The sequence below is a fragment of the Sminthopsis crassicaudata genome, chromosome 2 (genome assembly GCF_048593235.1).
Source record: "Sminthopsis crassicaudata isolate SCR6 chromosome 2, ASM4859323v1, whole genome shotgun sequence".
NCBI classification, from domain to species: Eukaryota; Metazoa; Chordata; class Mammalia; order Dasyuromorphia; family Dasyuridae; genus Sminthopsis; species Sminthopsis crassicaudata.
In genome coordinates, this window is record NC_133618.1 from 508,550,112 (window position 1) to 508,575,541 (window position 25,430).

The following is a 25,430-nucleotide window of genomic DNA, read 5'->3' on the forward strand; positions in this document are numbered from 1 at the left end:
TGGTGGGAAGCATTCTGGTTGCCAACGAGGCATTACAGGAGCCCTTGTCATTCTACTGGGGGAAATAAGCTGAAGGAAAGAGGAAACAGCTCCCCCTGCTATTGGGGATCCCCCTGGTCGAGATCTGCTCAGGGGAGACATAGTGTTTCCTTGTCTCTTATACTTGCTTCTTTGGGATTAATCTTGGGATAAGGAAGAACCATTTAGAGTTCAACTCCCAGATTATGGAAATTCTTTAAATTAATTTTTATTTGGTTTTCCCCCTTAATAGGTGCCAATCCTTGTGAACATGCTGGTAAATGCATCAACACCCTGGGCTCCTTTGAGTGTCAGTGCCTGCAAGGATATACTGGACCACGATGTGAGATCGATGTCAATGAGTGCATATCCAACCCCTGTCAGAACGATGCTACTTGCTTGGACCAGATCGGGGAGTTTCAGTGTATCTGCATGCCAGGTGTGAAGTGGAAATTGCTGGGTTTTCTCCCCTCCACTCCACTGGACGTGGAAGGCTTTGTTCCCAGGCTTTCTCAGGGTATTAGGTTCCACACTTTCAGTGGACGTGCACAGGGCCTTGCTGGATATGGGAATGTGGATAAAGGGTGAAAAGTTGGGATCAAGGAAACCAAACCAAATTTGGAGAGACTTAGTGGTTATCAAATGTCAAAGCCAAAATAAGAATAGGAAACCATAGTCAGACTAGGGATTCTGGACAAGAAAGGAGAAAATCCTATTATAAAATAGAAGTCCAGGAAAAGACATGGGGGAAAAGGAGATGTCCAGGAGTAGGATTGTGCACAGGAGGGTAAGAACAGGAACACTTTTTATTATTTGCCTCCCTGATGTGACAGCGGAACCCTGGTCTAGACTTGGCTCCATTAATTATACTCTTTTGTGAACTTACGCACTTATTTCCTCTCTCTGGGTCCCCCTTCTAGAGAACGAAGGGGTTGGACCAGATGGTGTCTTCAATTGCTTCCAATCTTGATATTCCATGGTTAATAATTATGATCGACTTTTGTTGCATCCCAAGAATTTCTTGTTAACGCATGAATCCATCCTCAATCAGAACTCTCCAGGGGCTTGTAGGTTGAAAGAAAGGAAGCTCCTGACAGTTGCTTATGTTTTGAATGCCAGAAACCCTTCTTCTCTCCCACCATCACCCTTCCTACACTAACCCTACTCCTTCTCTTCTTCCTCCCACCTCCTAGGCTACGAGGGGCTTTATTGTGAGATCAACACAGATGAGTGTGCCAGCAGCCCTTGCCTGCACAACGGCATCTGCATTGACAAGATCAGCGAGTTCCACTGCGAGTGCCCCACGGGTAAGGACCAAGGATGGGCTGGCTGGGCGGTCGATAGCCTTGCCTCTCAGCATAAGCCTTTGTAGTGGAAACAAAGTTGAAATTAATCCCCTCGCCAGAGGCAAGTAAGGAAAGGTGGATTTCCAATCCCGCTGCAAGGCCAGACCCCTGGAGTCTGAGGCAGCCCACTCTCCTATAGCCAGAATATTTCATCTGCATTAGGGGATGCTGCCTTTGGGCCAGCGCTGGATCAGAGGCTCTGCCATTCCCTACTCATCCGGGGTTGTCCCAGGCTTATGTGCTCACAGGGAGTGTGCCGCAGTGGGCAGGGTACTGGATTTGATCCTGGTTGCCAAGTTTGATTGTGGGCAATTTTAATCTCTGAGTCTCAGTTTACTCATTTGTAAACCGAGGAGTTTGGGCTAGTTGATTTTAAGATCCCTTCCAACTTCAAAAGTCGCTGAACTTGATGAATCACAGTTTCTTTCACCCCTGATTTCAGATAAGCCTAAATTTCTATGGGAATCATAGCTCAGAGTAAGGCTGAATGTCTGAAAAAAAAAGAAATATGTTGGCTCTGTGAAGAGCCTTATGGTGGAGGTTAGAAGGAGGAACTCTACTATAATTCAGTAAGACTGTATACAGAGAGAGAGAGAGAAAGAGCAAGCGCACCAAGAGGGAATATAGATCCTGGAGGACTGAATTTGAGTTCTAGCTCTTATCACGAACAAATCATCACCTCGGCCAAACAACTACTTTGCTCTGCCTTCAGTTTTCCCCTTGGTAAAACAGTGGTGTGAGTCTGAGGTGTTCTCTCTCCCAGCCCTGGGACACTTGCCCTGCCTTTGAGAAATGCTCATGGTTGGGAAGGGAGAGAAAAGCAGCAATCAGAGCAGCCGGGATATGTTTGGGGGAAAACTATTGCTTTTCTCATCTTTGAGAGAGCTAGTTAATATAAAAAAGCTGCCTAAGATGTGTAAGATGGGCTTTCCCTGAAGAAATCAAAGATGTTCAGTCACCTTCCCAGTTGAAGAGTTAGCTTCAGTGTTTGCATGTGCATGTGTGCATCCCCTACCATAACTGTTATCTCCCTCTGTCCTGAGGTAGGGGAAGGGAGAAGATGTTGGGCTATGCCTTCTGAAAACAGTTAAAATAAAAATAAAAAGTTTGTAATTGAAAAGTCTCCAGTGTGGGAAGACACGCCAAAAAAGCTAGCTGGGGGCTTGACTAAGGTGTCAGTATTCCAGGGGAGAAAACAGAGTGAGGAGGGGGGTAATGAAAGGATTCTGAAGTTCAAATCCTTCACTTCTGTAGAGATGTAAATAAGATGTTCCAGACATTGGGTCAGATCACCCCATTCACAGCCCTATGTGGCTGTAGCTATGGCAACCCAGAGTGAGTTTGAAAAAAAAAATAGCAGCTTCTATAGACAGGCCTGGGGGTGAGGGGGCTGGCAGTGTGCAGGAAAGGGACAGTGATCAGAAGGGAGTGAGCTGAAAGAAATTAAGAGGCTTTGGGATGAGAAAGCTTTGGGCTAGGGCAAGAGGAGACTCTTGAAGGCAGGAGTTTGAACAATATTTTGGAGGGGTATTTTCTGGGATTTCTTGAGAGTGTTTTATCCAGGGTTTATCTAAGATTTGGGGAGGGAAGAAAGCAGGTGTTTGGAAAAATACATATTGAAAGCTCCACAGTGGTGTGTGTGAGTAAGTTTGGGGAAAATGGGCTGATATTGTAGGGATGGACTGGTTCTCAATATGGGCTGGTCTTGAGGAGGGGTGGGCTTTGGAATATAGAACCAGAGATGAGTTTTCCTGAAAGATTCCTATTTCCTTTCGAGAAGTGAGCTGCAGATGTCCAGGAGAGGAGACGACAAGCAGCATCTGCTGACTTATTTCTGTTCTGAATTTCAGGATTTAATGGGCACCTCTGTCAGTATGACATTGATGAATGTGCCAGCACACCTTGTAAGAATGGAGCAAAGTGTGTGGATGGCCCCAATACCTATACCTGCGAGTGCACTGAAGGTATGTATGTTTTGGGGGTGGGCAGGAAGGTAACATGGAAAGGTTTGGTAAGGAGAGGGTTTGGGGAACAGTTGCCAGGGCTAAAGAGACAAGAGAATCCATGACATTTAAACAGGATCCATTCCCAGTTTTTGGTATCTCTGAAACTTCATCTATTTTAGTATTAAGCCAAAAATCAGGAAATTAAAAACAACAACAACAAAAAAAAAACCACCAAGTAGATTTGATAAGGTCTTGGGCACTAAAACAATGTAGTTGGATTATAGGAGACATTCTCTCTTTCTCTTACTCTTACCCTCACAATCACTTACTATCTCTAAGTTTTAGCTTCTCATCAGTAATGTGCACAAAGGCCACAATAAAAATCATGCTTTCTTGGTCTCAGTGCTATGCAAAATTTGTGACCTACAGGTTTACACACAGTTCTTACAAGAATAATTGTTTTCTGAGCTTGTCATAGATTTTTAAGACAAAAAAAAAGAGAGGAATGAAAAGCCATTACAAGCAGGAATGATGATAATTTAGAAGATGTGCATGTGTGTGAGATTCATTCTGGGCTCCAAAAGCCCAGAAGTTTTGCAAGAGGAAAAAAAGAGGTCCCTGTACCTTTAAACTCTGAGCATACATAGTATTTGTTGCTATCCTGAAGGTTGGTATATTTCATTTGAAGAGTCAAGGAAGTGTATGAGGATTTCAAATAAAATTTCCATTCTACTTTCTCTGTTATTGGAATAAATTAAACCCTCAGCTATCTGAAAGACTCATTGCCTGCATTGCCTGGAAGTTCTGGAGAGTTAAGGTTTTACTCTAATCACAACAATAAAAATGAATCAAAAAATTATTAAAATTATTTAAATTAAATAAGAACTAACAAATAGATGTATGTGAAAGATATTTGTGGCACTTTTAGCTATTCCTTACCCCTTCCTCATAAACATAATTTTCTTTTTTCAAAAATTTATTGGTACTCTTTTAAAAACTTTTTTTAAAAATTAAGATTTACCAATGACTTTCTCCAGCCCCTTGTAAGAACTAAGTGTCATCAAGCCAAGTATGTTTGCTGTCTGAGAATATATCTCATTTCATCTCTGTACTTCGCCTCTTCTCTGCTGAGAGACAGTGCACATATTTCTCCACTCCTTTCTGAAATTATGATAAGAGACTATTTGGCTTTGGAGGTCTACTCTTTTGTTGCTGTCTTCTTTTTCATTGCATTATTATAATCCCTATGTAAAATTTCCCTGATTTCAGTTACTTCACTCTATAAGTTCGTATAAGTTTCCTAATACTTCCATATAAGCATTTCTAAGATAACTCTTTGTTTCTTACAGTGTAGTAATATTTCATCATATTCATGTGCTGAATTTTATTCAGGCATCCCTCAGGTGATAAATACTGAAGTTCTTTCGGGTTCCTTGCTTCTTCGAAAGTACCCATAGGTGTGAGACATTCTCTAGAGGCATCCCCAGCATATTTCTGGTAGTGGTTTTGTTGAGTCCCTTCAAGTCATTTTTGTAGCCATTTGATCCCCTAATATCTTGTCAGTTTGGTGGGAAAATTGGTTTCTCTCTTCTTCACTTAATAGCATTTTCTCCCTCACTGATCAATCCAGGGCATCACTACCCTTCACCACACCCCCCAGTGTGGTTTATGCTTCTCCATCTCAGGTGAAGTAGCTGTTTTAATCACAATCCAGTAGAGTTTTCATAAACACTGGGGTTATTTTGGTTGTTAGAAATACTTTGAGATCCCCATTTGGGAGCAGCTGTTCAGGGGACGGCTTAGGCAAGCTGTTAGTGGTAGCATAGCACGGGCTTCTCTTCGGCACAGGGCCCAGAGACCCGAGGAACAACTGGGCAAGCCGATGCCGGCAGGCTGGCGTTCAACAGAGCAGCCTTTGTGCAGCTTTTGTGGGGCCTTCCCGCCAGAAGTCAGAGTGGAACTGTCCCTAATGAGCATGCACACAGTGCTGAGCCCTGATGAGAGGCGGGAAGTGTTGGGTAGGGGTGGAGGGGGTGCTCTTAGAGACGGTCCAAGGGGAGGAGGAGCACAAAGAAAGGGTTGTAGTGAACTGGAAAGAGCCTTGGACTTGGGAGTCAAAAGATTTGGCTTTAAATCTTGGCTGTGAGTCTGATTCGTTGTATCATCTTGAATAAGTCATTTTTCGTCTATCTGGGTCTCAGTTTCATAGAATTGTAGACATTTTATTCTGGGAAGGGTCTTGGAGATTATCTAGTCAATGGCCCCTCATTTTCTACAGAGGAAGAAACTGTGGCCCAGAGGCAAAGTGACTTGCCCAAAGTCACAATTATTTGTCTGGGTTTAGGACTTGAAGTTTGACTTTCCAAATGGCAATGAAATATTCCTTTCATCTGTGTCATGACAGAAGAGTTGGACTAAAACGTCCTCTTAAAGGTCTTATAGAGACAAGGGTGGACCATGGGGCCTGGAGTCAGAAAGATCCAAGTTTGACCTCAGCCATTTATTTGATTCTCAGAAATCAAACCTCTGTCTGCCTCAGTTTCTTCAACTGTAAAATGGAGATTACAATTGCACCCACCTCCTGGGAGTTGTTATGAAGATCAAAATGAGACATTGGTGAAGTGTGTAGCACATTGCCTGGCTAGCACAGGCGTGTTGTGTGCTTTAAAATGCTTACTCCTTTCATCTTCCCTTCTAATTGTAACAATGCAATTCTAGAGATCTCTGACATGGCCCCTCTCTGGACTCTGGTCCCTATTTGTCCCCTTAATCTCTACAGGGTTGAAAGTGATGTGGAAGGGATGAGCCAAGGGCTTGTGAGGAGGGCTTAGGTGCTTAGGAAGCCATAGAGGCCTTCTCTGGCCTCCATGCTGCTGAAAAGGAGCAGGAGGCAAGGAGCAGAGGAGCACTTGATGCACTCTGACAGTTCTCCCACCGCTCCTCCTTCCTCAGGTTTCACAGGCTCCCACTGTGAGGTAGACATTGACGAATGTGATCCCGATCCCTGCCACTATGGGACCTGTAAAGATGGCATTGCAGCCTTCACCTGCCTCTGCCAGCCTGGCTACACTGGGCATCGCTGTGAGACCAACATCAATGAGTGCCAGAGCCAGCCCTGCCGGAATGGGGGCACCTGTCAGGACCGCCACAATGCCTACAATTGTGTCTGCCTCAAGGGGACCACAGGTGAGGGCCTTTAGGGAGAGTGGGGGGGGGGGAGGGATGGGAGGAGCCTCTGAGCAGAAGGGGGTGAGGGTGTGTGTGTGTGTGTGTGTGTGTGTGTGTGTGAGAGAGAGAGATCTAGTCCTTTTTTAACGCTTAGAACTGCACTGTGACTTGGGGTCACCTTGTGGTTTTATAGACTGAAAATCCCTCGGTGAGGTAATGGGGGGCCGGAGCAGAACAGGAGTCAGGCCTGACAGTGACTGTTGGTTCTTTCCCCAACACAGGGCCCAACTGCGAGATCAACCTTGATGACTGTGCCAGCAACCCCTGTGACTCTGGCAAATGCATAGACAAGATCAATGGCTATGAGTGCGCATGCGAGCCGGGCTACACAGGTGAGAATCCAGTTCATAAAGGAGCCCGGAGTTCCTGCGCTCTGTGGCTTTTCTGCTCTCAGGAACCCTCTGGAGCACTGACTGTGACCCCTTCTTGTGTGATTAGACCGGCCCACTCCCCAGTACCCAAGACCCCCTAGCCTTTAAGGCTGACAATCTAGCTGGTACAGAGAAGCGAAGGGTGATGTGTCTGAAGTGTGATAGTTACAAAGGAGCTGTACCGCTCCCTAAGGGAAGCCGGAGGAGGGAGAGGTTGCTGAGAGCTGTGGCATTCAGGGAAAGTTTGGAGGGAATTTGATCTAGAGCTGGAAGACAGATGGAACTTGGATAGGTGGGAACTGGGGGCAGACCATGGACAAAAGGATGAGCATCTGAAAAATGAAAAGTACATTTGCAAGCCAGTCATTTCGTCTGACTGGAATGAAACTGGAAGAATTAAAGCCAAGGTGGAGAGCTGTGGGTTAAGGAGGGTGGGCCATCCTGTAGAAAATAAGGGACCCTTGGAGGCTGTTATACAAGGGAACAACATAATGAATGAAATCCATATTTTAGGGAGATGAGTATGGAAAAAAGAACTGAGGCCTTAAAGACTTGATTAAGAGAGTATTGTAGGACATTCTTTCTTAGTCTTAGGGTACCAATTAGCTTCCTGGTTAGAACCCCTTCCTAACTACCCACTAGCTTCCTTTCTTCTTATAGCTTGGGTTGGGGTACAAGGGAACAGTGGGGGGGGTATACTGGGCACAAGAAAGAGGAAGATGTGGTCAGCAAACCTCATTTAATCTCTATGGTCTTTTTCTTCCTATAAAATGAAGGGGTTGGACTAAATTATATGATGTCCATTTTGGCTCTAAATCTTAGGATCCTGTGATCCCAGACCTCTGGGTCTCAGGGCTATCAGGTTCCTTGTCTTGTTTGACTGGTTGGTTTGATTGCCATGGACCAAACAGTATCTTGGATCAGACTACCGCTATTTAGTGCCTTCTAAGCCTTACCCAAGGCATTAGCAAAGAGCCCACATCCTTTATTAGACCCTCATTGTTGCCTTGAGTAAAAAAATCAAGAAATGGTTCCTCTCCTCATCAACTGAAACCAAGAATATGCGTATAAAATGTATTACTGGAAAGGACTCATAGTTCATACCCGTTCTGTAGGTGAGGAAGCAGAGACCCTGGGGAATGGATTGAGAAACAGAGACAAAAAGATTATGGGGGGCAGGGAAAGGGGGTGAAGTTGGGAAGAGAGATCATTCAACATCATTAACAACTCCTTTCCAAAGTTCTTGCCCACTAGTTTGGAAGACAATTCATATCACCTTCAAGAGATGGGCAGGGCATGTGTAATTACCACTGCTGGATTGATAGGGAAACTGAGAAGGAAAGGAGTTAGTGGCAGAGTTGGAACTGTACTAGGTCCAGTGCTCTTCTGCTGGAACTTAAAATAAAAGTTCCTAGGAATGAGGTCACGGACTTTAGAGCTTCTGGGGACCTTAGAAATGATCTAGTTATAAACAAAGAAATCGAGGCCCAGGAAAATTAAGGGATCTTCCCAAGTTCAAGTAGCTAGTAAGTAGGAGAACCATCACTCAAACCAAGATGCTCATCATTCCTTCCCAAGTTGGAAAAAGTCTAGAATGGAAGACTTTCCATGGAAGAGGGTGTGGGGTCACCATTCCACTGACTCCATCCTGTATTCTTTCCTCTTCCCCACCAGGGAGTATGTGCAACATCAACATTGATGAATGTGCTGGAAACCCATGTCATAATGGTGGCACATGTGAGGATGGCATCAATGGCTTCACCTGCCACTGCCCGGATGGCTACCATGATCTCACATGCCTTTCAGAAGTCAATGAATGCAGCAGTAACCCATGTATACATGGGAAGTGTCGGGATGGCCTTAATGGGTATGTAAAATCCTGAAGTTGCAAGGACTCAGATGGTCTGTCTGGCCGAATTTCTGCTTCATCTTACCTTGAAACTCAGAAAGGAACCCAATGGAAAGCCAAGCCTCCTTTTTTCTCTTTATACTTTATATCCAGGAAAAAACATAGAAAAGTCTGAGTAGTCCCTCATTGTATCTAACATTGCATTTCAAGGTAGTCAAAGAAAAATGCAAGAATGTTTAGTCAGGGGCAAACACGATGACTAAGAGACTGTTCTTTCTTTAGGTACAAGTGTGATTGTGACCCAGGCTGGAGTGGTACCAACTGTGATATCAATAACAATGAGTGTGAGTCGAACCCATGTGTCAATGGAGGGACCTGCAAGGACATGACCAGTGGCTATGTGTGCACTTGCCGTGAGGGCTTCAGTGGTGAGTGGGGTCTAGGCTGAGGTATTCTGGTGGCCTGGGGAGGTACCACGGTCTACAGTTGAAGACAGATAGTCTTGGAGTTCCTTTGGCTTCTCCTTTACTCCCTTGCTATTTTCTGATAGTCTATTGATCCTTGCCTAAAACTGCAGGTCTCAGAAGCACAGGGCAGGTGAACCAAAGTGAAGGGGACAGCCTAGCTAATGGAATGCTCCACTTGGATTCCATTCACAAAAATGTTCATTAACCCTGTGTGGAGGGCTTTTTGCTGGGTATGAAATAGTCATTTAACAAATCATTATTAAAGCACATATAGAGCCCTCTGAGAAATGTAATAGGAATTTTAGAGATGAATAAATATAATCTCAGCCTTCAAGAAGCTTCCTGTCTAGTTGAGAAGATCAGACTCACATATTAGAAAGTTATATATCACTATAATAATTTCAGAAATGGCTAACCACAAGTACCTAAGAATTATGGATGGATGGTTGTCAGTATTATGATGTCCTTGGGAACAATGCTTTGACCAGTGATTCTTTTGACCTGATGTGCTTGAAGTTCATTACTGAGGTTTGATTTCAGGACAGTACCTTCTTATGTTCTAAACTTCTACAGTTCAAAGCGGCCCTGGCTGGCCAAGACATAGACTAGGGAAAACAAATTTGGAACAGGAAAATGAATGAAGGGGTGCAAAAAAAGGAAAGAAAAAGGCTGAAGGGATAAAGAATAGAATATCTAACTTTTAGGGTTGGATGGAGGCTTCTGCATAATCTAGTCCAATCAACTAATGAGGAAAACTAAGCTTTCAAAAAGGGCAAGGTCAGTCACTGAGTTCACAGCAGAGCTGGGACTAGAACACAGGTCTTCCTCCAAATCTAGTACTCTTTGCACTGTGCTATGACAGGGAAAGGACGAGAGAAGAAAGATGGACATATTGTGGGAAGGAGAAAAGATAAGACCCTTTAGTTTCAGGGTCTACTCCCTTAAAGCACCTGGGCCTTTATGCTCTAATCATTTATCCAAATGAAGATTATGGCCATCTCTGAGAAACTGGAGCCTGAAAGGTTGTTATTCTGTCCTAGGTCCCAACTGTCAGACCAACATCAATGAATGTGCTTCTAACCCGTGTCTGAACCAGGGCACCTGTATTGATGATGTGGCCGGCTACAAGTGTAACTGCCTCCTACCCTATACTGGTGAGAAACATGGAATGGGAGGACATTGGGTAACAGCGGTCTTTTGCCAACACAGGTGTATGTGGTTGCTACTTCTCTTTTTTAAAAGAGAACAGGCTTTTTCAGACACTCCTGATCCTTCTTTAGGACTACCCTTAGAGTGATTCTTTTTAAGGGAAGTAAGTTTGTGGGTAAAATTTAGGGGGATTACCCCTCCCCTCCAAAAAAAAAGTGGCCCATGGACTATATCCTGAGTGAATTTAGAATCTAAATCATACTGGGCAAACTAACATTTTGCAAAAAGGGTTCATATAGAAAGTTTGAACTTCACCTAAGCTGCTTATGCCTCTCCCTTTGAATAGCTGTGTTCTTTATATAAAAAGAAACAATATGGGATCTACAATTGAAAACCTAATTAGACCAACTTATCAGGGATATGCTCCTCCAGAATTATGGAGACTGGGCATCCCAAGTTCAAGGAAGGACTCCTCGCTACGTTCCCTATAGGTTAAAAATAGGCCTAAAATTTGTCAATTCCTAGAATGTCTAGAGCTGGAAGGACCTTTAGAATGCAGATCAATCTAGTCCAACATTCTTCTTTCACAGAATGGGGAACTAAGGCATAATATGTCCTGTTCCTTTTGAAAGGGAATTATTTTGGTCACAGGGATTATGTATCTTTGTTTAATAAGACAGCTTAGTACCCATTGCTTCGTCCTGGTCACCTTCTTCCTAATATGTGCTCCAAACCATTTCCTTCAGTCCCTGAAAAAACCTTCAAGATTTCTTTAGCCTGTAAGGCTGTCTACCATCATTTGTGTAAGAGTAATCAAGGTGAATAGGACAGAGATGGGAGATGCCAGTGGTTGGGAAGGCTGGATAGGATGTGTATATGTTTTTATAGGGCTGAAAAACAACAATTAAAAACCTCAACCAAGGAGGATTTGCTTGAATGAGAAAAAAATGGGAAAGGTTTCCTTTAGTATTATAAGTGCTTGTTCATTGACTACATGTCCAGTGATAAAAGACTTGTGCAAAAAATTGATTGAAAAGTTCTTTAAACCATGTCTCTCTTATTTTCACTTTAAAAATGGGGTTAGATGGATTTCTGTAGTTTGGAGGAAGAGTTACAAATGCAACTCCCTAAACTATGGTCCTAAACTTGTTATTTTAGCTCTGATGGATGCTACTAAGGGAACCTGACTCAGAAGGGGAGGAAGCTTCCGGAAGGGCTGTACTTTGATTTCCTGTGACATAGGGCCATAAGAGAAATATTTGCTTTGACCAGCGATAGGGACCTGCATTCTCAGTTGCTCTCCCAGAGTCAAGCAAGTGTTATTTAAGAAAACAGTAGAGAGTTCTTGTCTGTTTGGGGGATTCTGTCTCTTTCCGGACTTCTAGATGAACAGCATTTTCTTTACTGTTTGTTGATGCTTCTTTTTGGAAAAACCTACATCAGAACCCCATGAAAAACAGAGCCTGGGAGCAATAGTATGAGGGAGAGGAGAGGGAATTAGTGCTGATCTAGTTCCTGTTGGCCAGCTTCCTGCTTCCTCTTGCACAAAATGGCAACATGTGCACAATTGTAGGAAACTCTGGCGAATTTCCTGTCTGCACAGATCGCCATGGAAACAGATAGGAAAAATCAGCTCTGGAAAAATCACAAAGGTCTACTTGGAAGATAACAGTTGACAAGGAAGATAAGATTTCCTAGTCATTTTATTATTCTCCCCATATGCCCTGTAAACAGGAAAACTATAAATCAGATTTCATTTTCTTTTTATTAAAAAATCACATATGTGTATTTACATGTCTGGACTAAAATGCTGTGTGGTTTGTTTTTTTTTTTTTTTCCTTTGTATATGTTAAGAAGAAAAAAATTATTCGAGTACAACCTAGGGACCTAGTGCCAAGGTTTTGGTTTACTCAAGTGACAAATAGAAATTACTTTAGGAACCAGGAATGCTTTAAATGATTCAATATCCTGGAAAACTTATAGGTACAACTGACTCATTCCTATGGCTTTGCTAAAAGGGAATTCCAAGGGGAGATTCTGCCATGGGAGTAAAGTACCTGAATTAGCCTGACCTGGTTTTTAGAGTAGGGGTGTTGAGTCTCACGGAAAACAACTAGACCAAACATGTTTTCAGAGTCTTATGAGATGATGCTACGCAGTTGTTCATCATCACATTCCTTCATATTCTAGGTCTAATTTTGATTATCAACTACTTTTGCTTAATTAGGAATTCTTAATAAAGTATCTGCTGATAATAGCTTAAGAGGAATGAATGGATCCTTTATCAGGGCTATTTGTATATTAAGTAGGGAACTTTTAGAAACCTTCAGAAACCTTTGAGAGAGAATTTAAGCCATAATGCTAGAATGAAAGGAATTGGATTGATAATTAGAAGGGGGAAGAGGTGGAGACTAAATCCTAGGAGAGTTGCAGAGGCCAGCTGGGTGTCTAATTCAAGTAAAATTATCTCATTTTCTCACCTTGTCATTTGTCTCAGGTGCCACCTGTGAGGAAGTGCTGGCTCCATGTGCCAAAGATCCATGCAAAAATGGTGGGGAGTGTAAGGAGTCAGAAGATTATGAGAGCTTCTCATGTGTATGCCCCACAGGCTGGCAAGGTAAGGCTTTTTCAGGAAAAAAAAAAAAAATCCTATGCTTCCTGAAGCTCCATCCATTTATTTGGTTGTATTTCAAGAAGACCACAGAGCAAAGCAAGACTCTTGGAGTAATACAGTTTATAATAATAGAATCATGAGGCCAAATTGGGATCTTACTGTCCAGATTTCCCAGAACCCTGCTTTCTGGCCAGGAGTCTCATTATACCTAGACCAAGTTTCTACAGCCGTCCCAGGAAGCAAACAATTCTTGCCCTTGGCTCATTGAAGCATATTCTGGAATTGCCTTCTTTTCTTGAAATTCTCAGAATTGGGATAGAAGCCCAAATTCCTTCTAAACCTTGAGAGAATTCCCAGGAGAAAGGGACTGCAGAAGTGGGCCTCCTGAGTTGAATAGGGTTGGGTTTCCATGTTTTTGACCGGTAGATAGGTGATTCTGGTATGACATAAGCATATAGTGTTTAAAAGGACTGGATTTGGATTCATGTGATCAGGGTTTGAATCCCAGGATCATTATTTGCTAACCCAAACAAATCAGCCATCTTCTCTGGGCCGTAAAAGTAGTGGGTTGGAGCAGATGATCCCTGAGGTCTCTTCTGGATTTACATCTATGTCCCTCTGATCCTTCATCCATCAGGGCAGACCTGTGAGATTGACATCAATGAATGTGTGAAGAGCCCATGTCGGAATGGCGCTACCTGTCAGAATACCAATGGCAGTTACCGCTGCAGCTGCAGGGCTGGCTACACTGGACGCAACTGTGAGACTGACGTGGATGACTGCCAGCCAAGTAAGAGGGCTGGGGTCAGGTGGCAAAGAGGAACTTGAGGGAACACAGAGGGAGGTGATAGTTACCTGTCCACAGGAGCACTTGAGTTCTAGCATCAGCTCTTTGCAGCTGACTAAAAATCTAAAGAGGCCTTTTGTTTTTACACAACAGTCAGTTCTCCTTAACCCTTCTTCCCTCATTTGAACTTAAAATATTTAACAAAAACCCTCACCAAGCTAGCAACTATATATACCACATTCCATGTTGTAGTCTCTCATCCATCTCTAATAAAAGAAGAAATGTACTATATCAGTTTTTTTGAAACACATACCATTCTTTAAAATTAATTTAGAGTTTAACTGCCTTTCTGCAGTTTTAGTCACTAGATATATGTATAGTCTCATTTCATTTAAGTCTTCCTGTGTCTATTATGGTACAATAATTTATCTAGTCATTCCCAATTGACAGGTACCTTCTTATTTTTTGCTGTTACCAAAAATCTTTCTCTGAATGTTTTGGCTTAATAAGATTTTTCTGCCTTTGACCTCCTTGGAGTATATGTACCCAGTAGGGTACATATACTCTGGGTCAAAGTGTATAAATAATTTAGTGACTTTTTCTTCATAATTCCAAAATCATGTCCAGAATAAGCGGATCAATTCACAGGACTTACAGTGATGTGTTAATGAGCTTGTGTTCCTTTAGCCTCGCCAATCTTGACTATTTTGGTCTTTTCTTATATCTGCCCCTCTACCAGGTGTGAGGAGAAAGCTTAGAGTTGTTTTAATTGGTGGTCAGAAACAATGTTTCATATGGTGGCTGATGTGCATTGACTGCAATTGACTGTTACTGTGTAACCTTTTAGATCCTTGCCACAATGGTGGAGCCTGCTCTGATGGGATCAATACTGCCTTCTGTGACTGCCTTCCTGGCTTCCGAGGTCCGCAGTGTGAGGAGGACATCAATGAATGCGCCAGCAATCCATGTAAGAACGGAGCCAATTGTACTGACTGTGTCAACAGTTACACCTGTACCTGTCCATCTGGCTTCAGTGGAATCCATTGTGAGAACAACACTCCAGACTGTACTGAGAGGTAAGAATTGATTTGTATTTCTTTTTGTTTGTTTTTTCAGTGACATGGGGAGGTGGGAAGAAGAATGAAAATGAATGCTTAACAATTATATATATAAAAGAAAGAATTCAATGTGCCATGGCATCTCAAACTCAAAAGAGAAAGTAATTCTTCAAGGATTCTTATTTTGGGGACTACTGTACCTAATGCTCAAAGAGCAGATTTGACTATCCACTGAGATGTTTTTGCAGATGGCTGTGGAATTATCTGATTTGCAGTGAAATGTGATTCATTCATTGTGATTATAACTTCGTATCTTTCAGCTCCTGCTTCAATGGGGGCACCTGTGTGGATGGCATCAACACTTTCACCTGCCTTTGCCCACCAGGCTTCACAGGCAGCTACTGTCAACATGACATAAATGAGTGTGATTCGCGCCCTTGCTTACATGGGGGTACCTGCCAAGATAGCTATGGCACCTACAAGTGTACCTGTCCTCAGGGATACACAGGACTCAATTGCCAGGTGATTGTTGCCTACCATGCTTATTATATAACATATTGGTCAGACAGAGGTCTTGGGGTTTGTACTCTGTCAAATAAATTAATAGACCAAATCTCTATTGTTGTTTTGGACCTAGCAGGATGACTTAATTTGCCATTTCCCTTTCCTAGAACCTGGTGCGCTGGTGTGACTCATCACCCTGTAAAAATGGGGGGACCTGCTGGCAGACCAACAATCTGTACCGCTGTGAGTGCAACAGTGGCTGGACTGGCCTTTACTGTGATGTGCCTAGTGTGTCCTGCGAGGTGGCTGCCAAGCAGCAAGGTGAGCTGTTCACCCATTGGTAGGTGAATGGGGAGTATATGGAAGGATCAAAAGGTGTTTCAATGTGGACCTATGCTGGTTGCCTGAGTGCCATCTGCCTAGGTTTTTTGAGACACAAATAACATAATATTTGCCTGTGGAGACTCTAGAAACCAGCCACTGCCCAGGCTGCTGGACCCAGAGCACAGTTTATGTCATTACTACTTCCTAATTAGAAAATAGTGCTAAGGAGGCAAAGGGCATGGTCTGATTCCTGGGCAGAGAGAAAAAATTGCTGTTTTATTATCCATAAATAGTAGTAATCAAAAGGGGTCTTCATGGAAGTAATAGTATTTTACATTTTTTAGTCCTTTCATGGGTCATAGTGGTTAAAAAATTAAGAAAATCCATCTCCTATTAGTTAATCACTTGAGTCTCCCAGAGACTGAGCCCTTTTTCCTGTTCTCTGTAGGTATTGATGTGGCCCACCTATGCCAGAACTCTGGGCTCTGCATGGACACTGGTAACACCCACTACTGCCGCTGCCAGGCAGGCTATACTGGCAGCTACTGTGAGGAGCAGGTTGATGAGTGCTCTCCCAATCCCTGCCAGAATGGAGCTACCTGTACAGACTATCTTGGAGGTTATTCATGTGAGGTCAGTAGGAATACAAGGCACTGACACTTTCCAGAAATATACACCAAATACATTCCCATGGATACTTGGCAATGCCTTTAGACTGTAAATCGAGTGTCATCTTGACTGATGGGTCTCTGTTAGTTATTGAAAACTTTATCAGTAAGTCTAATGAGGGCTAATATGTCTGCAGCCTTTTGCTGGTCATATATATAATACATTAGACTTTGAGGATGTCATTGTCATTAGGAAAATTTACATCATGCAGTTCTTCACATGTTTTGCCACTTTTTTTTTTTTTTTTTTTTTTTTTTTTTTACTACCACTAGTCTATATAGAACTAGGGGAGTTTTAAATTTTTATCTGTCTCAAGTATTTATCACCTAGTAACTAGTTTCTAAAACCCTGTACTTGGCCTTGAATAGCATACCTGTAATTTGGGTATGGACTTGAAACCATTTCAGCTCAGCAATCAGACCTACCAGAACTTGTTCTCTGCTAAAACACAGCCTTTAAAACCTCAGGACTGCCATAGTACAATGAGGCATTGGAGGATGTGAGAGTAGAACTAGCTCTTGCACATAGAACAGAAAGACACCAGCCCAAAAAAAGTAGAATTACTTGGGCTATGTGCTCAGGTACTAATTTGGAGAAGGCAAGACAATTGATAGTCAGAGAAAGCTAAAATCTTGAGTTGGGCCCCCAAATGGATACGAAAATAAATAGTAGGAGTTGGGAGATGACTTTCTAAGTTACCTGGAGAAAAAAAGTAGGATGCAGGTTACTTTAGGATAATGTGATTTTTCCCCCTTTCCCCCCTAGGATTTTGACACCAAATTGGTGATTTTCTTGAGGTAAATGGGCACTTTGTAAAGTAGTTTTGGGTGAATTCATAGAAAGGCAGGGGGAAGGGAGAAAGGGCATTGTGGTAGAATCTGTCCTTGATCTTACATTGTCGGTAGGAGAAAACACTGGCACACACAAAGCACTAAAAAAAAAAAAAAAAAAAACAGAGCAGGGTATTATTTCACTTAAAATTAATACCTCACTGTCAGTCATGAGTGCTGAACAAAGAGGTATGATAGTTGAGGAAAGGCTACTGGGTAGAAGTAGGGTGTTAATAGAAACCCTCTTACAAGGAGCTATCCCTGACTCTATGAATTTTAAAGCCCACTCTGACTTTGCCCTTGAATGTTGCCAGGAGTTGAGGAAATAGAGGCTCAGGACTAGATTTTGTGTGTCTACTCAACCCCAAGATGGTTAAGCCTCCTTAGGCAATTGAGTCTATTCAGTGACAGACTGTGATGTTTTTCCTTTTTCTCCTCTTCTTTTTCAGTGTGTTGCTGGATACCATGGGGTGAACTGCTCTGAAGAGATCAATGAATGTTTGTCCCACCCTTGCCAGAATGGTGGTACCTGCATCGATCTGATCAATACATACAAGTGCTCATGTCCCAGGGGAACGCAGGGTAAGGAATGAGCTTCACTAGGTGAAAGACCCTGAGTTTGTTCAGGAGAGATGCAAATAGAGAACATGCAAGAGTGCAGAAGGGCAATTAAGAAAGCCATATGTTCTCTCTGAAAAACTGAGGGGGAATGGAAATACTTCTAGCCATGTGGAGAGAATAAAGGAAGTCTTCGTGGAGGAGGCCATCACCTCAGAGCTAGCAACCTTTTTTAAACTCTTGCCAATTTTCACTTATCTATGTCCACCATTCTTTCTTCTTGAATAAAAAGTCTTCATAAGGTTTATTTCTTTAGGACTTTTCATTGTTCCTAGTGGCCATGTTTAAGTTAAATCCAATTGACTCAAGTTGGCTTCTTGTAATCCGCCTCACATCAAGTCACATCCATCCCACCTCCTGACCCTGTCTCTCAGTGTTGAAATGCAGTGTTATGTAGGGGAAGGAGCCCTGGATTCAGGGAGTCAGAGACCCAAGTCCCGGTCCTGGCTGTGATTTCTATCCCTTCTGGCCCTCAAAGTTCTCATTTATTAAATCATTATTAGACCGGATGATGTCTGAGAGATGCATCACTTGTGTGTTGTCTGTATTGTGGGGAACTGGTTATTCACTTTCTTCCTCCCTGTGGTTGTCCGCAGGTGTGCACTGTGAGATCAATGTGGATGACTGCAACCCCTTCATTGACCCCATTACTCGGGGGCCAAAATGTTTCAATAATGGCAAGTGTGTTGACCAAGTCGGAGGCTACAGCTGTAACTGCCCTCCTGGCTTTGTTGGAGAACGCTGTGAGGGGGATGTCAATGAATGTCTCTCTAACCCGTGTGACCCGCACGGCACTCAGAACTGTGTACAGCGTGTCAATGACTTTAAGTGCGAATGTCGGCAGGGATACACAGGTAGGCAGGAGAGGGACAGTGGAAGAGAACCTGGGTTAGGGGAAGAAATGGTGGGGAGACGGGCAGAATGAAGAAGAGAGGCCTACCCTCCTCACTTTTGCATATTCTCTGTCACCTTCCCAGGACGCCGCTGTGATTCAGTCATTGATGGATGTAAGGGCAAGCCCTGCAAAAATGGTGGGACCTGTGCTGTGGCAACCAACACCGGACGTGGCTTCATATGCAACTGCCCTTCTGTGCGTAGATATTTGATTTTTGTGGGGACATAGGGAGTGGAAGGGAGAGGGGAAATTAAAAATAGGGTGATGACTGCTGACCTGGAGGTCTGACTCCTCCTCCCAGACCCTCTAGCACTACACTAAATGGTGGATTATAATAACTATAAACTCTCTAATTTCTCCCTAGGGCTTTGAAGGCGCCACGTGTGAGAATGATTCCCGGACCTGTGGTAGCCTGCATTGTAGGAATGGAGGCACTTGTGTCTCTGGCCAGAAGAGCTCCAAGTGCTTATGTCTGGGGCCCTTCACGGGTCCTGAGTGCCAGTACCCAGTGAGTAGCCCGTGCCTCTCCAACCCCTGCTACAACCAGGGAACGTGTGAGTTCATCCCCGAGAGCCCCTTCTATCAGTGTCACTGCCCTGCCAACTTCAATGGGCTTTTGTGCCACATCCTGGACTTCAGTTTCCCAGGTGGGGTAGGGAGAGACATCACCCCACCTGAGTTTGAAGAGAAATGTGAGATCCCCGAGTGCAGGAAGGACACCGGAAATAAGATCTGCGATGGCAAGTGTAACAACCATGCTTGTGGCTGGGATGGCGGAGATTGTTCCCTTAACTTCAATGACCCCTGGAAGAACTGCACGCAGTCCCTGCAGTGCTGGAAGTACTTTAATGACGGCAGCTGTGATAGCCAGTGCAACAATGCCGGTTGCCTGTTCGATGGCTTTGATTGCCAGAAAGTGGAGGTCCAGTGCAAGTGAGTCTCCTTCCCTCACCATGTGCTTTTTCATCTTCCTTGCCACTTTTGCTTGCCTCGAGTATGTGGGTCCACAGAAACAGCCACTTTTATTTTGTCTTCTGATGGGATTTAGCGATTAGGAAAGGCTTAAGTTCCCCATCTTCTTTCCTCTCCTACCTTCTTTCCCACCTTCCCCCCAAAATCCTTCCCCTCAGTGGTGTGGGGAGAAAGGAAGAAGGGAAGGAGTCAGTTTTTCTGGTGGGGAAACAACATGAGCAAAAGCTCACAATTGAGAACTGATCTTTGCTGTGTTCAGGGAATAGATTTGGAGAACATTCCAAAGGGGACCCTGCCCAGTGGGTGGTTTTAAGTAACCAAGCTATAGTTCATTGAAAGAGATAGTGGAGGAATCTGAGCAGAAAATGACCATGTCCTCCTTCCCCTCTAGCCCTCTGTATGACCAGTACTGTAAGGACCACTTCAGTGATGGCCACTGTGACCAGGGCTGCAACAATGCAGAGTGTGAGTGGGACGGTCTGGACTGTGCCGACAACATGCCTGAGAAGCTGGCAGACGGGACCCTGGTGGTGGTGGTGCTGATGCTCCCAGAAAACCTGAAGAACAATTCTTTCCATTTCCTCCGGGAGCTCAGTCGAGTCTTGCATACCAACGTAGTCTTCAAGAAGAATTCCAAGGGGGAGTACATGATCTTCCCCTACTATGGCAATGCAGAGGAGCTGAAGAAGCATCACATCAAGAGATCTGCAGAGAGCTGGACTGACATGCCTGGCATTGTCCTTGATAAAATGAAGACTTCTCTTTACTCCCGAGCGGGAGGGAGGCAGCGAAGAGAGCTGGACCAGATGGACATCCGAGGGTGAGAGTTCAGTGGGTTTTCTGGGCCCTGAGTTTATCATCTTTTATCTTGATTTTTATAGCGTTTAAATTTCTCTACATAGGCTTCCTCCCCCTTCCTTACCCCATGTGGCAAAGAATAAAAGAAGGAAGGAGAAAAGCAGTTCGGAAAAACCAATCAACATGTCAGTCAAGTCTGACAGCACATGCACTGTTTTTCTCCTCCCTCCCTACTTTGCAAAGAAGGGAGGGAGGTACATTCTCTTCTATTTTTGGGAGAATCAAGCTTAATCATCATTCAGTCACATTTTCTTAATAATGCTTCCATATAAACTTCATACTTTTGAAAGCATGCCATCAGCATCAGTTTCTCCATCTTGCCCTAATGGGACTATTAATGAATATGACATGAGATAAGAACTATGAAGCTATTATAAGTAGAGCACATCTGTGCTCTGAAGAATGGTATTTCTGAGGGGCAGGAGCCGGCAGGGGGAACAGGGTTTCCTAGGTCTTGACTTCTCTAGTTTATGTCCATCACTCTTCTTAATCTCAGTTCCAATGAGGGTTAGGATCAATGCAGCATCAAATACTGCTTTGTTCAAGAACTGGAAACCTTCTCATTGGCAAAATTTTCTAGGCTTGAGACATCTTCTGCCCTTTCTGTTCAGAAGTTTAAAAGAAATCTGTTGCTTCTAGAATGTTGGGGAAAAGAAATGAGAGAGAACATTGCTGATTCTCACCCTTGTATTACTCATTTCTGCTTCTCCCCATTCCCCATCCATACAGATCAATTGTCTATCTGGAAATTGATAACCGCCAATGTATCCAGTCATCTTCCCAGTGTTTTCAGAGTGCGACAGATGTGGCGGCTTTCCTGGGGGCCTTGGCTTCGATGGGGAACCTTAACATCCCCTACAAAATAGAAGCTGTACAGAGTAAGTAAGCCCACCAAGTCACAGGGTGGGTAACATACCATTATTCAACTGGATGGAGAATAGAATTCCTCCACTCTAATGCTATCCTTCCCTTTAGATCTCCTGCCTAATTCATTCATTAGCCAGTTCCCAGGTTTATGTTTGGCTTATTTTGATCCTTAAAAACCTTGAATTATTTTTATCTTGTGGGGGGAAGAAGAGAGAAGGAAGACAGGAGAGGTTAATAATTTCTCCAAAGACTGGGACTAAATCATCTTTGCCAGCTGGTGTGAGGGGAGTTCCACTTAGAGCTGTCCCAATGTCTGGAAAAGATCTTCCAGACCTCTTAACAGAGTGCAAGGGAGACACCTCATGGTACCAGTGGTGCCAGCTATTAAGAATGGTCCATCTTTGGAGAGAAGTAAGCTTATTGTTAATAAATAACTGGAATAGCTATCTTTCTGCCCTCATCCGCTCCACATTCCACTCTCTCTTCCCCTCCCCAGGCCTTTTCCCCCTTTGTTGGGTATTATTTCAAAATCATTATAGCTTTAAAAAAAAAAAAAAAAAAAAAAAAAAAAACAACCAAGAATTGATCGGTGTCATGTGAGGAGTTGAAGTTTGTATCTTGAAAATCCCCCCTAAATCCTTTGTCTTAACAGCTCAATGCAAGTGCACTGATTTGAAGTTTGCTAATCCTTTTCCTTAAAGGAGAAAAAAGTAAAAGCTGTCTCCAGATACAGTGGGCTAGTGCAGTAGAGAATTTAGTGATATTTTGCAATTCTGATTAATCATGTATAAAATGACCTTATTTTGGGGGAGAATGGTATAGAGCTAGTGAGTTACCTTTTATGAACTAATTTCACTCCATCTGACTATTCCAGTCCTTGACTTGATATGTAGCTCAATGTTTCGGTGCGTCCCCTTGCCCTGTCCTCTTGCAGGTGAGACAGTGGAATCCCCAGAGAACTCGCAGTTGTATCCTATGTATGTGGTGGTGGCTGCTTTGGTGCTGCTGGCCTTCATTGGCTTTGGTGTGCTCGTGTCAAGAAAACGGCGCAGGGAACATGGTCAGCTCTGGTTCCCTGAGGGCTTCAAAGTGACTGAGTCCAGCAAGAAGAAACGGCGGGAGCCATTAGGCGAAGATTCAGTGGGATTGAAGTAAGTCACACAGCGGGGATTTTAACCCCTCTGATTCCAGGAAGAGTGGCGGGTGGGGAACAGATTCTGTCCTCTTTAACTGAGGTGTTCTGTGCAGTGAGAAGATCTTTGCCCGGGGAAACTTCCCTTTTCTGCTTCTTGCATGGTGGATTATGTTCTGTGAGAGCAGTGGCCATTCAGTGTATTGAGCAATTGTAGATGGATTCCAGAGGGGAAAGAGCTGGGGAGGAGTCTTGTGAAATGTTCCCCCTCTCAGTGAGCGTAGTTCACTCTGGTGCTTCCCTCTCCCCTTTCCAAAGACCCCTGAAGAATGCCTCCGATGGTGCCTTAATGGATGACAATCAGAATGAATGGGGAGATGAAGACCTGGAGACCAAGAAATTCAGGGTGAGTTGTGCTGCTTGTTATCTGGGAATAAGTCAATAAGAGGCCCTTCTAAGTTGACCCCCGTCACCTGGGAGTTTCTAGTATTTGGATACCTTCCTTCCTGAAGTCTGATTTCTCCACCCACCCCCCTTCTTCTTTTCCTTCTCCAGTTTGAAGAACAAGTCATGCTGCCAGACATGGATGATCAGACAGATCACCGGCAGTGGACTCAGCAGCATCTTGACGCTGCTGACCTCCGGATCCCCTCGATGGCTCCCACACCACCTCAGGGCGAGATTGATGCTGACTGCATAGATGTCAACGTCAGAGGTCCCGGTAAGGCTCAGTGTGAACACTGTCTTCCTCAGCATCGCTGGTGGATCTATTTATGTAAATGGCTCCTAACGTTGTCCTTTCCCCAAATCCATTAATGTCTCCCCAGCAAGTTCTAATTCCCACCCCCATTCCTCCACCACACGCAGGAGGTCAATAGCAACATGGTGTGATCAACATTCTGAAAGCCTGCTCTGTTGAATGGGGAGGGAAAACCCTTTTCAGTTCTGTTAGATTTCAAGTTCAGGAAAGGTTGTGGGAAACTTCTCAAGACTTCCAACACAAAAGTGTGTGTGGTCCACCCCCATCCCTTTCTCTTTCTTTAGGACAATTCACTAATTTCAGATTTTTGAGTAACATGGGATATTTGAGTGTTCTTGTCTCCAGAAACAAAGTTTCACCCAGGCTGCCTTTCTCAAGCAAGCAGAGCATTCTCTTCAGCACAAAGTTTTTAAAACTTCATCTTATGGGCACATGTTACTTTTGGTAGATAAAGAAAAGAAGTACAGATATTATATGAATTCAAACAGTAGGGTTAGTGACTGAGCTGACAGTTTAAGGATTCCTTTTGTCAAACTCCACCCTTAGATAAAATTTGTATGGGACTAAGAGAGTTCTAATTTGTTTCTTTGGAAGGCAAAAGCTACAGCAGTATAAAACTAAAAAGACACTCACCTGTTTCTTCCTTAGATGGTTTCACCCCCCTGATGATTGCTTCATGTAGTGGAGGGGGCTTAGAGACAGGCAACAGTGAAGAGGAGGAGGATGCTCCGGCTGTTATCTCAGACTTCATCTACCAAGGAGCTAGCTTGCACAACCAAACAGACCGCACCGGGGAGACAGCCCTTCATCTGGCTGCTCGCTACTCCCGTTCAGACGCAGCCAAGCGTCTGCTGGAGGCCAGCGCAGATGCCAACATTCAGGACAACATGGGGCGCACCCCTCTTCACGCAGCTGTATCTGCTGATGCTCAGGGCGTCTTCCAGGTAGGTGCCTCCAGGTGCTCTGAAGAATTCCTCTTTTCTCTTTCCTGAACTTTTGGGACCCAGGCTGGGTGGGGGCATGGGAATCTCTGAGACGCAAAGAACTCAGCTGAAACATTATTCTGGATAGAGGAATCAGGAACATGCATTTTTTAAGCCTTTGCTGTGTGGTGGGTACTGTACAGAAAGTATCACTTGAGCAGTTTTTTTTTTTGTAGGGAACAAAGGTTTCTGAGAGGTATGAGAGGGGCATGTGCCAGTGTGAAAAAATCAAAAGGGCTATAGAACTAATAGTATAGTGGAACTAGACAGAGAGTGGGGGCTTCTCACCCTTACACGTTAGAATATAACTTAAGGGATTTTTTCCTCCCCAAAAATGTTATAGGCTTTAAAGATAAATCTTTGAATGATGGGGTAGCAAGATGTATTTGAGACAATCCTTAGTTTATAATTTGATGTCAAGGAAAGATAAATATTAACCCTCCCAAATAGTATCCTCATAAGAGAGACTGCTGGAGAGTCTGAGGAAGAGGGAACAACCTCAACTTGTTCTCTAGGAGCTGGTCCCTAGGTATCCCTGAGAACATAGTAGTTTGTTTCTTGGTTTTTCTCACCAAGGCAGCAACATCCACACCTAATTGGTCTTGTTGTCTTTTTTTGTGGCCCCCTCCATTACCTATGGAACTGTATTCTTTGGCGTAGGTATTGCCTATGGCCCTGAAGTAGGGTTACTATGGCAATTTCTCGCCCTGGGGAGTGAATGAATGAATATGAGACTGAGGAACCTCCACCATGGTACCAAATTTCTGATTTTGAGTACCTATCTCATAGAGGTACTTGACAGAAGTTGGATAAACCATTATCCCCTTAAGTGGAAGGAATCTTCTTTCCCAAGTTCATGAAGCAAAACTCAATATGTGAAAACATAGATTTAGAATCCTTTTATTTATAAAGACCTCTAAAAGCCATTTAATTTACCTTATTTTACAGATGAGGAAATTGAAAGAAGTGAAGTCATGCAGTTCTCTAATAAATGGCTAGATTTTTGTAAATGACAAAATAGGAAATGATTTACTGCAAAATGCCATGATATATGATGAGTCTCAATGCATCTAAAATAAGATTGATTTACATATCACTGCTCATGTTGCTTATGACCCTACCTGGAGTGCAGCATCAATTTCTGGTGGAATGATATCCATGATTGTTTTTCTTCCTTTTTTCCTG

At 43.6% G+C, this 25,430-nt stretch overlaps 1 protein-coding gene across 2 annotated transcripts in view; it reads left to right on the forward strand.

The window, feature by feature from the left end:
• The window catches only part of NOTCH1 (notch receptor 1), a 72,058-nt gene that overhangs the window by 41,079 nt on the left and 5,549 nt on the right, over nucleotides 1-25,430 (forward strand). For both annotated transcript variants that reach the window (XM_074294085.1, XM_074294086.1), the window contains exons 8-31: nucleotides 272-457; nucleotides 1,212-1,325; nucleotides 3,215-3,328; nucleotides 6,263-6,496; nucleotides 6,760-6,870; nucleotides 8,584-8,776; nucleotides 9,041-9,186; nucleotides 10,266-10,379; nucleotides 12,872-12,991; nucleotides 13,626-13,778; nucleotides 14,623-14,851; nucleotides 15,154-15,355; nucleotides 15,505-15,658; nucleotides 16,110-16,294; nucleotides 17,610-17,742; nucleotides 18,375-18,632; nucleotides 18,756-18,868; nucleotides 19,038-19,606; nucleotides 20,037-20,465; nucleotides 21,233-21,381; nucleotides 22,305-22,521; nucleotides 22,821-22,908; nucleotides 23,058-23,223; nucleotides 23,911-24,206. In XM_074294085.1, the coding sequence (XP_074150186.1) occupies nucleotides 272-457; nucleotides 1,212-1,325; nucleotides 3,215-3,328; nucleotides 6,263-6,496; nucleotides 6,760-6,870; nucleotides 8,584-8,776; nucleotides 9,041-9,186; nucleotides 10,266-10,379; nucleotides 12,872-12,991; nucleotides 13,626-13,778; nucleotides 14,623-14,851; nucleotides 15,154-15,355; nucleotides 15,505-15,658; nucleotides 16,110-16,294; nucleotides 17,610-17,742; nucleotides 18,375-18,632; nucleotides 18,756-18,868; nucleotides 19,038-19,606; nucleotides 20,037-20,465; nucleotides 21,233-21,381; nucleotides 22,305-22,521; nucleotides 22,821-22,908; nucleotides 23,058-23,223; nucleotides 23,911-24,206 (4,673 nt within the window). The remainder of the gene's footprint in view (nucleotides 1-271; nucleotides 458-1,211; nucleotides 1,326-3,214; nucleotides 3,329-6,262; nucleotides 6,497-6,759; nucleotides 6,871-8,583; nucleotides 8,777-9,040; nucleotides 9,187-10,265; nucleotides 10,380-12,871; nucleotides 12,992-13,625; nucleotides 13,779-14,622; nucleotides 14,852-15,153; nucleotides 15,356-15,504; nucleotides 15,659-16,109; nucleotides 16,295-17,609; nucleotides 17,743-18,374; nucleotides 18,633-18,755; nucleotides 18,869-19,037; nucleotides 19,607-20,036; nucleotides 20,466-21,232; nucleotides 21,382-22,304; nucleotides 22,522-22,820; nucleotides 22,909-23,057; nucleotides 23,224-23,910; nucleotides 24,207-25,430) is intronic.